At 51.9% G+C, this 12,307-nt stretch overlaps 1 protein-coding gene across 3 annotated transcripts in view; it reads left to right on the forward strand.

The window, feature by feature from the left end:
* The window catches only part of BABAM2 (BRISC and BRCA1 A complex member 2), a 408,818-nt gene extending 396,790 nt beyond the window's left edge, over window positions 1-12,028 (forward strand). The window contains exon 11 of one of the 3 annotated variants that reach the window (XM_055326951.1): window positions 11,703-12,028. In XM_055326951.1, the coding sequence (XP_055182926.1) occupies window positions 11,703-11,935 (233 nt within the window). In that variant the 3' untranslated portion in view covers window positions 11,936-12,028. The remainder of the gene's footprint in view (window positions 1-11,702) is intronic. The other 2 variants (XM_055326952.1, XM_055326953.1) reach the window with 2 other exon arrangements.
* The last annotated feature ends 279 nt before the right edge of the window (window positions 12,029-12,307 follow it).

Raw genomic sequence — 12,307 nt, forward strand, 5'->3', positions numbered from 1 at the left:
TGGCCTGCTGGATAATGCCCTGGCATAGCTCTGAGCAGAAAAGAAAGCACACTCCAGGCAGAAAGTTTGCTCTGGTTGTTCCAGAGCAATAGCACTAAGAAAGAGAGGGTCACAGAGGGCTTGGCTTATGACTATGAAAGTGAAGCCACTCAGCTCCTGACCAGAATTACCATGCAGCCCTCTGCTCTGGGAGTCACACGTCTGTGTGCCTCTGAGGGCCAGGGCCCTACTCAGATTCATTCCTTGATCCCTGTAAGATCCGGCCCCATGACTAGAGCAGGAGCTAGCCATGAATGAGCAAAAGTTTGGCTGTCTGCTGTTCTGAAGGATGAAAGGAAGATGGCCAGGATGGATGCTGGCCACCCAATCTTGGGGTCCTATGTCAGATCTAGAGACAAAAGGGAGAGATCTAGAAACCTCAGATGTATGATGTCTCCAATGATGCTTATTAAGGCTTTGAGAGAACCCCTCTAGCAAAGCACAGGGAGAGGTGGTTAATTAATTACTGTTTCCACTTAAAGACACTATCTCTGGGTAAATTGGTTGGATTGCTACCAAAGGATAATAATAATAATAATAATAATAATAATAATAATAATAATAGAGTATTAGACCTGGAAGTGAACTCAGAAGCCATCCCTTCACTTTACAGATAAGCCACCTGGGGTTCAAAGAGGTGAGATGGCCCATCCCCAGTCACATAGCAAGTTAGAGGCAGAGCTGGGATCACACTTCAGTCCTCCCCATTCCTAGTCTACAGTTCAATTATATCAAGATAGTAATACCTCCCATTTTACAGCACTTTACAGACATAGTACTTCTCAAAAACCCTGGAGAGTTTTAGGATTCCAGATGACTGTAATATTAAAGGATCTTCTGGGGTTCCTTATTTAGAGAACATTTGTGATGCCTGTCATGTGCACCTGGGTAGATCGCACATATCTTTCTTGTACTTTCTTTCCCGTCTCATGGACATTCAGGGTAGGCCTCCTTCTTCATTAGGGTGCTTTCATACTTCGAGGAACCAGAGGGACAAGCAGAGGGAGGCCAGGTTCATCCCTTTATCCCTTGTTATTGCAGTCAAAATTCTACTGCAAAGCCACCCGGTGCAGGTCCCTAGGAGGGGGACTGAAGAGACCAGTCAGCACCTCTAGACACAAAAGCCTTTAAGAGGGAGGGCCGTATAGAGGGGTTTGCAAGAACAAATGTGGGTGTAACGGGAGCTGGCAATAAGGAACTCTCTAAATTCATAACTGGGCTGTGGGCAATTCCAGTTTTAATAGAGGAAACTGAAATATAACTAAAGTGATGTTTGGGATGGGAGGCTCAGCAAATCAAAGCACTGGAGAAATCCTGTAGTGCACTCCCTCACTGTGTAGACAAGGGTTCTGACTCAGGGTCATACAGCAGCCCAGAGGTAGAGCCCTGGCTTCCCTACTACATCACTAGCTCTTTTTCCTCTGGAAACCATGGATCTGTGGAAAGAATGTGTACTTTGGAGTCAGGCAGCTCTGCATTTATAAATAGCATTGCCACCAATTACCTGTGTGATCTTAGAAAAATTACTTTGCATCTCTGAATCATAGATTTCTCATTGGCAAGGACAGATAATAAGGCCTACCCAGTAGAAGGCCCAGGAGGAGAAGTCAACGTAAAATAATACAGATGAAAGCAGCACGATATCTAGCATGTAGTAGGCACCCCCCTCCTTTATACTTGCAGCTTCCACGGTTTGTTTGGTTTTTTAACCGCAATCCACAGGAACACATTTATCTTATATCCTAATCCAATATTTATAACTCAAACGAAAGTTTCATGAAAAACTACTTTCCCTTGCTGCATGTGATACACTCTGATGTTATTTTGTTTCATTTGAATGCCAGTCGGGACCCACTAAATTGAGTTTACAACCCACTACAACCATCACACCCATCATTTGAACGAGCCTGTTTGATACCACGTGTGGATCTCATTTACCACATTGCATGTGTGCCGGCCCTTTCCTTCCAGTCCTTCCTTCCTGCTCTTGCTGTCTGTAACTGGCACGCGGGCCCTGAGCTCCCTGTAGACAGCCTGCGCAGGATCCCGGGCTTGGCACAGAGGAGAAGGAGCCCTGCAGAGCAGGTGAGCCCCTCTGCCTGCACTCTCCCTGTCCGTCCGCGGGGCACTTGACCGAGAGAACCCGTGAGGCCTTCCACCTGCCACGGTTCTGCCTCCCGCCAGCCTGCTGGAGAATGCCGCTACTCTCCCAGCCCAACATTGCCTACCTGAAGTTTCTGTGAAGGCCCCTGCAACCCAGCGGGGTGGGGAGGCCTCGGGCACGCTTTCCCATTACATAATTTCTTCTTTTGGAATTCTGCTCTTCCGTCTGTAAACCCCAGAGCCAGATGTCTGGGAATAGGATTCCAGCTGCCAGGAAAGGGGATTAGAAAGGGAAAGAAGAGGCCCGTGGCCATCCTTGCTGCCCCTCCCTCAGGTGTGCATGGGACATCTATCTGTGAGCACCCCGCTGTGCGGATGAATACCTGGAGAGCAGGCGGGGGCCTCAGCAGCCACGGAAGACATGAACTGTGGCCTCCAGATGCTGAGAGTCTAAGTGGGAGAACCCAGATTTCAGCAGACACCACTTTATTTTTTTTTTAAGATTTTATTTATTTATTCATGAGAGACAGAGAGAGAGGCAGAGACACAGGCAGAGGGAGAAGCAGGCTCCATGCAGGGAACCCCACATGGGACTCGATCCCGGGTCTCCAGGATCAAGCCCTGGGCCAAAGGCAGGCGCTAAACTGCTGAGCCACCCAGGAATCCCCAGCAGACACCACTTTAAAGCCCCAGGGACATTCTCTAGAGAGGACAGGATTGTTCTGTGCCCCCAAAGACTTGATTTCCTAAGTGTCAGTCTTCTAGAGGTCAGCACTCTCTTAAGAGGCTGATGCCGGGCAGTGGCGAACGGGAACCTCGTGGCACAATGCCCACTGGAGTGTGACTTGGGGCTGGGACCTACACTCAGCGTGGCCAGCTCAGCGGGGCCCCTGAGCACTTCCCTTTTGAGGTCTATCCTTTGGTTTTTCCCGCTTCACTGACTAAGAGCGGGGCAGCGGGGGGGGGGGGGGGGTAACCTGTGACCTTAGCAGTGACTCGCTGCCATCAGGCGGTCAGCTTCTCCTCAGCGCAGGTGAGCACAGAAGCAGCCCTTGCCCTGGCAGGGCCCATGGAGGGACCTTGGCACCCTCCACCGGCATCCACACAGCCATCTGCCGGAGCCAGTGCTCAGCTCCTGTTTGTGCAGCCTCAGGCAGAGCAAGCAGAAGACGGGTGCCCGCTGCCGAGGCCCCTGCCATCTGAGGCACAGCGGGCAGGTGCAGACGGGGACACAAGGTGAGCACAGGGCTGTGGCTCTGCTCTGGGGCCCCAGGCAGTGCCCTCTCCTTAGCTCCCCCATGCACTGTCTGGCTTCGGGTACACCCCGTTATCTCAGCCCACCCCCCCACGTGGGGGCCCCGCCTTTTTCAGCGGCCACACGATACCCTCTCCTCCCAGCCTATCCTCAAGTAGGTTCAGGATGGATACGGCATCAGGCTGAGGGGAATGAGATAGGGAGGACTCTGCCCCTAGCTCCTGGGCCTCTGGTCAGCCTTGGGGCAGACCTGCCTGCCTGCCTGCCTGCTTCCCTCCTTCTTTGCTTCATGCGCCGAGCTGGCATCACTTGCTGTGAGGCCCAAAGGAAAGTGAGTCCTACTGAACATTCAAGGTGGACCATCCCTGGATTCTGCCCTTGGCTTACAGAGAAGACCTATGCTAGCAGCCGTAATTATTGTGTGCCGTGTTAGAGGAACCACTAACTTTTCTGGCCCTCAGTTTTCCCTTCCCTGTCATGATTGAGCTGTAGGACCTCTGAGATTTCCTTTTGTTCCAAAATTTTATAATTCTAAAGCCAAATGTCTACATTCGCTTGAGAAATACCTGTTGAGTCACTGTGTGTTGAGCCCTGTACACAATGCTGGGACGCCAAGTGGGATGAATGTGACCATGGTCTGCCCTCAAGGAGTGGATGGTGGCTGTGGCAGGGTGGTTGGAAGAGGACAGATGTTTGCACGCAGGGGTGGAGCCTGGTGGAGGTCAGGGGCCCTGTGGCTGGGGGCGGCTCGGGAGTCCATAAGGGCTAGCCATCCCTCCTCATCATGAGGCCAGCTGACCCCTCCTTCCTCCCTCACCTTCTCATCACACGGCCCCAGAGGAGGCCAAGGGGGCAGAGACACCTGCAGCCCCTGGGAGCAAGAAGCCGGCTGCAAGCTGCCGTAGCCCGGAGCAACTGGCCAGGCTCCAGAGGGCCTCCTTGGAGGGCCTCAGAGGAGAGAGAACCACTAGGTAATTTTGATGATTTTAGTAAGCATTTAAAAATACCCTGTGATTTAGAAGGAGCCAGATTTCATCCCAATACTTTGATGTCTAGGTTCCTGGTCGGTTGTTTGTTGAAATCTTCCTAAAACGGCATCTGATTTAATTCAACACATACTGAGACTACAGTTCCAGCCGCCGGCCGTCTCACAGGCGAGGAGCCCGAGCTGTACAAGATGTAGTCTAGACACCGATCTAAACATTCCAGACTCAAGGCAGACCATGGCTGGGCCTGAGGTGGGAGGCCCCGTGTGCCATGGAATCCAGCAGAGGGGGGATTAATTCCAGCTGAGGCTGAGGGCCATTGCATGAAGCCAAGAGCACGTGAGGCGAGGTGCCCAGTAAGGTATCAAGCCTCTGCATCTCAAGCGTATTGATTTTTTTGTTTTGGAAGTTTGAACCCCCTAAAAATGAACCAGGCATCCTCAGGGATTGGCACATTTACGGTGACTATGTGAACCAGTTACAACCACTTGTTTGTTCCTAAATCCCACACCAGAGAGCCAAGTTGATGTCGCTTGGGGCACAGCCACAAAATAAGCTTCCATTGTGCCAGTCACTTGCCCACCAAGGCACCCAGAGCTGGATGGGCAGTCTTCACCGGGGCCTTTGAAGGGTTTGGGGTGAAGGATATTGGAGTAGAACCAGGTCTCTTTGTAGAGATCCTATTTTAAGGATGACCCCTATGACACAAGTAACCCCAAATGAGTCAGTGTGTACAGTGCCCATCCAGGACAATGAGGACAAAGCAAGACCACGAGAAATGATTAGCAGGACTTGTCTCACACTATTTACAGGACTGCTTTGATTTTCAGACCACAATCGGTTTTCATATGACTGATTAAAAACATGTGCCAGTTGAAGTCACAGCTGCAGAAGAAAAGTGGAAAAAGCAATGAGCCTTGGATGTTTTGGAACTTGCCTCTATTTGCAAAAATGAATTCTGACTTGATTTATATTTCCTTGATTTCCTGACAATGAGGGTCATGTCCCTGAACCACTTCTCCCACCCCACCCCACTCCACCACACGTTGGCCTGTCTCCGGCAACATCATAAAGCTCATCTCATGATTGCCCAGAGAAAAGTATTTGAATTCCAGCAAGAGACTATGGAGTTCTGTTTCAGAAGAAGATCATTGTAATTTGTAAAATAAGAAGTCCCAAAAAAAAAGTGAGGCAAAAGGCAGCAAGGCCACGGGGTCTCCCATGTGGCCCCTTATGTGGCTGTGGAGTGAGAAGCATCATTCCAGGGGTGCCGAGATCAGGGTATCAGTGGGCAGGTACCTTCCCTGAATTCCCAAAGCTTCTGTTTTCTGGCCTGCAAACTGAGAGCAGGGCTTCCTGCCACACTGGACAGGGGCGTGCTTAACCTGCCTCCTGTAGCTCCTTCCTTTCTCCAGAGCCCCTAACCTCTTTAGGCTTTCTTTTCTGTTTTTGCTTTTGTTTTCTTAAAGCTGTATCGGTTCAGATGTTCAGGTGTTGATCTTATGGATTTCTGTTCTTTTGAAAAGATCCATCAAATTAATATGGAACTATAGGGGATCCCTGGGTGGCGCAGCGGTTTAGCGCCTGCCTTTGGCCCAGGGCGCGATCCTGGAGACCCGGGATCGAATCCCACGTCGGGCTCCCGGTGCATGGAGCCTGCTTCTCCCTCTGCCTGTGTCTCTGCCTCTCTCTCTCTCTCTCTGTGTGTGTGACTATCATAAATAAATAAATAAAAAAAAAAAAATATGGAACTATAGTTCCAGGAGGGAAAATCCCTGTTGATGAGCCTTTGTTGGGCAAAGTTCCTAACTGCCTTGCCCTGAAGGCCCCTGAGGATTTCCCTGATGTTCCCTGTCATAACTAACTCTTAAGGGTCTCCAGAGCCCCTTCCCCAGAACGCGCTAACACCTTGTTATGGCACCTCCCCTCGGTAGGAGGACAGAGGGGCACCTGAGGAACCAGCCTTCCATCCTTTTTTGTGAAGTGCCACTAAACATCTTCTTGGTGCCACTAAACATCTTCTTGGAGCCCTGCGGGGTTCTTCGCTGATCCTGTCTTATTGGTGAAAGAGCATCGCAAATAGTAACAGCCACCACCGCAGCCTGACCGCACTGCCGCCACCTGTGACATGGCTAGGGCTAGGGCCCCAACTTAACAGATGAAGAACCAAGACCCAAAGAAGTTAAGTGGCTTGCTTAAAGTCATCTTAAAACCATAACTGGATGGCATTAAGAGATCATCAAGTATAACCTTCCTGTTACGGGTGAGGAAACTGAGTCCCAGTTCCAGATGACACAGCAAGCCAAAGCCTGGACTGAACACATGTCTTCTGCTTCATGACTCAATACTCTTTCCACTTGACCCACTGACACCCCCTTACAACACATATTACCACCCCTTCCTGAACAGAAGGGGGACCCAGCCAACTTTGATGGCCCCATCATGAGCAACAAGAGCCCTGTGATTCTTAAATATCCCTCTAGTTCCCAAACCACACCCTTGACCAGAGCCTTGCACAGAAGCACACCCAGCAGGCTCGGGCAGAGACAGCAGAGCCTGCAGGTGCCTCTTGGTGCACAGCTCATCCTTAGATAACTCAAGTGTGCCACTGGCAGCTCTGGACTGGATTTCAAGAGATACACAGTGTCCCAACAAGGTTGGCTGGGCATCCAACCCCGACACTGGCCATCTCTGTGCCTGCAAGTGCCAGCTCAGTGTGATGAGCGAGAAGTTATCCAAGAAGCCACGGCGGAAAGGACAAACTGAGGGCAGGACCCAAGGCCCCTCTTCTTCTGCAGCCACACATGCTCCAGCTGTTCCCACAGACTCAGAGCCTCTCCCCTCAGGCCCAGCATGGTCCCCATGGTAACAGTTGACATCTATCAATCATCTCTTAAGCCAGGCACCAAGCCAAGGGCTGACTTGGACCATCTCATGTAATCCTCACAAGGATTACCCTTCAAGGCAAGTTAAGGTTATTTTTCCCCTTTTATAGTTGAAGAAATTAAAGCTAACGAGGTGAGTCACTTGCCCAAGTGATACAACCAGTAAGAAACAGCACCAGGCCGGGAGCCCAGGTGTGGCTGGCTCCAGAGCGCACACCACACACCCGGCCTTGTCCTTCCTGGCCCACGGCCTGCAGGACCTTGGAGATCACCAGGCTCAGCTCCCTGTGCTTTGTTCATGAGGAGGGTGACACCTGGAATGAGGAAGGGATTTCCTGCTGAGTGCCCCCTTCCCTGTTGCCTGGCTCCTGGTCGGAGGGATCTGGCTACCTCGCTCCTTGCCTAGGAGCCAAGGCCTGGCCAGAGCTGCTCTGAAGTCATGCAAAACCTACCCAGCTTCGGCCGGGGGTCAGTTCTTGAAGTTTTATTCTTTTCACCTGAGACTCGGGAATTGGCCGGAGCTGTGATTTTATAACGCCTGGAGGAAAGAACTGAGACCAGGGAGGGAGGTCAGGACCTTACTTTGTCTTGAGGCATATTTAGCTCAAATTTGGTCTAAAAATAAATTCACTTCCAGTGTAAATAGATAGAATGATGAGTTTGACCGACACAGGGCCTCTCCCCGCAGGTCCTCTGGGCCAGTCAGTGGAGGTGAGGAGGCCTGCCCTCCCCCGCCCGAGGCCCACTTACACTTCAGAGCTTGCCATCCACTTTGTCTTTGGGTCAAAGAGGTTTTTAAAAGGTGACAGATAACTAGTGCTTTTGGCAAGCTATACCCTGGGCAGGTCTCCGTTTTCTCTGATAAAAAGTGAGATAAATGAAAACAGCACTTAAAAAAAAAAAAATCTGTAAATGGATGGGAGCCAGTCACCATTTCCCCTTCCTCCTCCTCCCGCTCCCTGGACTGACTTGTGAGGAGCCAAGCGGAGCAGCCCTCACTGACAACAGCTGGTAGCCTCATGCCTCTAAATAGCCCTCCTCCACACTGCTTCCCCTTGGCGTCACGCAGCTTGCCCTGGCAGGGAAAACCCAGGACAGAACAGGAAACTTCAGAACTTTCTGAAGAAGGAAAGAGCTTGCTCTAAATCATGCTCCCTCTTGCCAAGACCTTTAGGCCCAAAGGAGCTCATATTGCTGCAGCCTGGACCCCCGAAGTTTCTAAGGGAAAACTGAACTGATCCGATTTGCTTCAGGACTGGGACCGTGTGACTCTGGTGCTGCAGGAAGGGAGAGGGAGGGTAGGGGAGGAGGAGAGAGATAGGGAGAGCTCCCTGCCCCAGCAGCAGCCGGCCCCCTCCACTCACTTCATCAGGTGCCTGTTGCAGGGCCAACTTCTACCTCAGATGGGGGGACACTGCCCTGCCCATGGGTGCCGGTGTTGGCCACACTCCACGGGATACTTGAAGCAGCAAAGCAGACACAGTGGAGGTTGGCAGCAGCCTGTCAGTCTCTGTCCCTTGAGGATGGGCCACCAGGCTCTCCTCCAGTGGATGCATGCATGTCACTGGGCAAACAGCAGCAGATGGAACGTGGGTGAGAATGAGTGGCCCACACATCTGGGTGATGGCAGACAGTCAGCAAGGTCCCTTCCCACACTATCCCGGGCAAGCGTCATGGTAGGGTGGGCTCGTCACCCCTGCTCACTGTGGGAAGCAAAGCTTCCCTTGCCCTGTCAGCCTGGCTCTAGGCCTGTGGCTCTCCGGACCTCAGCGCCATCCTTCCCGTCCATAAGAATGCGTATAGTGGTACACTGGCAGAAAAGGGCTTTGGGCTCGTAGGTCTCAGAGACAGTGACAGTTTGGCAGGCTCAGGACTGTGTCAGACAGGATGTGCATGGAAGAGAGTACTTTATCTTTCTTTTCACTAACTGTTGGCATAATTTGACATTGGAGAATGGGCTGCATTTTTTCAGTCCCTAAATATCACATTTGTCCACTCTCTGAGGCTACTCTCACCTCAAACAATGTGTAATGGACACACCTTAACTCTATTGCAAACCAGTAGCCATCGGTAGTGATGTCACCTGTAGCCACTAAGTCTCGCTGAGTGTTGTCTGTCGGCTGGCCTGTGGGCTCATGGGGAAGATGTGCTCCTGCTTGCCGGGACCCGCCATGCAGCCTGGCAAGTACGACATACATGCCTATGTGGCACACAGTCTGAGGGAAGCACAGAGATTGTCTTGGCAACCAAGCGAGACCTGATAGGAGTCAGGGCATTTGGCCTGAGCATGAATAATGCCCAGAGGTGGGAAATAGCACAAGTGAGGAAGAGCAGGTGGCCAGATTGGAGTTGGGGGCTTGCATCCTGGACCATGCATGGGCTTCAGGGGGTCTGGGACAGGATCCTTAGCTTTCTTAGCTTCTCTAGGGAGGGGTGCATGAGCTTGAAAATGTGGTGGAAGGACAAAAACAAATTAGTGACATGGAGCCAGAGAGTCAACATCATTGAGTGCCAGGCTGCAAGTGTGGGGAACATGCAGGGTGTGTTTGGGGTAGTGGCAGAGACCCATACTTGAAGAAAATGTATTTAGTTGCAACAGAAAGGCCAAGTAAGCCTGAATGCAGGGGGCAAACAGCCTTCTGCACCAGTTGTGTTGAAAGGTAACAAGACCAGGAGCCATGGGGTGTCACAGAGCATAGAGGGACGTGGTGGAGGAAGAAGAACCTTCAGGAGAATTCACCACAAGGCTTTAGGAGCGGTGGAAACACGGCTCTGTTACAGAAGTACGAATGGGCCAAAGCACATTCATGACAACATTGAGGAACCCTTCACTTGGAGCACACTGGCTTAAACTCCAGAGGTGTCCAGGTCACAGAGTCCTGCAAGCGGCTGGAATGTGGGACCGGAAGTGTGGCAGAGAAATGAGGGCCCGAGGCCCAGATGGGGTGATTCTGTGCTCAGTGAGTTGTGTGAGCCTGACCAGAGCACGTGTGTGAGGGATCTGGGGGGCAAGACAGGAGGATTCCAGAGAGAGGGAGCTCACGAGGGGGCACAGCAAGGAGCAGGGAAAGGAGCCCTAGGGTGTGGAATGTCACCCGGGAGGACACCTTCCCAAGAGAGGAGCCCTCACATAATGCTGCACAGAGCCTGCGGAGGCCAGGGTGGCAAAAGCCAGGGCAAAGTGGTGACATTTGAAAGCAGTTTCGGTTGACTTGGTGTCAGAGCAGTGGGGCAGGCAGTCAGGTGTCACATAACTGCATAGTGGGGCCCCAGGGCCTTTTGACTTATGCGGGGCTACTTACCCCTGCATCGAAGGAGCCCTGTTAGGGGCCTTTGTGGTCCTGGTGATGACAGGGCCTCTTGGTTCTGATTACTGTCCTTTTTCTGAGTGAGCCACTCTGGATAAGTTAGGTGTGACCACTCTGGCCTCATGTTGAGTCAGGGGCAGGGGAGAGAGATGTAGGTGGCAAGCTCGGATGACCAGGGGCAGGGGGTTCCCACCCCTCCACTTTCTGCCTCCCCTGCTGTCTTTCCGCAGAGCTTTGGGTTCCTAGCTCACAGCAAGCCACCCCTGCCCCCAGTCCCTGATCCCACCGTGCTGCTGGCCCACAACGCCTGTGATGCTGCCTCCACCTTCCTTGGTCATGCCAGCCCAGCGCCTCACGGTACCTCCATCGGTGCCCTTACCACCTTGACTGGTGTTACTGATATGTTTATCTCCTCCTCTAAACTGGGATCTCCTGTTCTGCAAGGGCCCCATCCGGGTCCTCTCGCAGCCCCAGGCACCTCATACCGTGCCTGGTGGAGCGGGCCCACGTCACATGCGGAGTTCATCTCCACGAATTTGAATCTGGGTTCCAGGAAGGCCAGATGGTCTGCCCCAGATCATGTCAGCTGTCCGTGACTGACCAAGGAAGGGTCTCTCGATACACAGCCTGGCTTTCCTGCCAGTAGACCAAACCGCACATATGTTTGGAAATAAATGGAGACTGTGGAACAGTTAGAAACCCTTTTTATTAGACCCTCTTTGTAGGAAGTCAAAGATCCAACGGAGTGAAGAATACAACTCTTTCCATTTAAGCCACAAAAACGGCTAGGCCACTGGCTTGGCCACTCTGGCTTGTGGCGGGGATCAGGCCCTTGTCTCTGGCCGAGGAGAGGCAGAGAGAGCCTGAGTACTGATGTCTACTAGGAGCTGGCGTCCGGGGAGGGCTGCCCTTTAAGCAGCCGTGCAAGATAGCACAGACGTGAAGTGCATGTCCCTCCCTTGGAAAAATCCAGAGGGTTTTGCATCAGCAGGGAAGGGAAATCCAACCCAAGATGCAGGAACAATAAATAACAACTGTTCTGAGTTAGGCCGAAAGCTCTGAGTTGCACTTTTTTTCAAGTTGTTTGCGCTAACCACATTTTTTTTCTCCCCCTCTTTCCCACCAGGGCTTATTTCAAAACCTTTGTCCCTCAGTTCCAGGAGGCAGCGTTTGCCAATGGAAAGCTCTAGGAAACACCAGTCTGGAGAGGCGGCCAGCCAGACTGCTGTGTCCACATGCGTGTCAGCACATATGGCCGCTTCCTGGAAGCCGCTTGGAATGCCTTCATGGCAGCGTTCTGCTCACACCGTGGCTTTGCACGCCCCGCCTGGAACCCAAACTGAAGCTGGCTGGCGGTGACCTGGATCCTCGAGCCCCCACCTCTGGTTGCTCCCTCTTTGTTTCCTTCAGTATATTTCTTAGTTGGAAGAAATAAAATGACAAATAATGACACAGTATTTTTCCGGGGAAAGTAAGACATCACAGATGCACACACCCTTATTCCAGGAAGGCCTTTGTCTCTAAGACCTCCCATATTTGCTTTTATTTTTCCCTGAAACTAATGTTGTGTATGTGTGCATGTGCGTGTGCATGTGTGTGTGTTTTACACCCCAGCATTTCCCACTTGGGGTAGTTCTCCATTGGAAAAGGCGCTGCCTGAATGAATCTGACCACCCTGCATGGTTTCAGTCACCCACCCAGCCAGGCCCAGGGCTGGTGCTCAGGACCAAC

Source organism: Nyctereutes procyonoides, unplaced genomic scaffold (genome assembly GCF_905146905.1).
Source record: "Nyctereutes procyonoides isolate TBG_1078 unplaced genomic scaffold, NYPRO_anot_genome, whole genome shotgun sequence".
Lineage (NCBI taxonomy): Eukaryota > Metazoa > Chordata > Mammalia > Carnivora > Canidae > Nyctereutes > Nyctereutes procyonoides.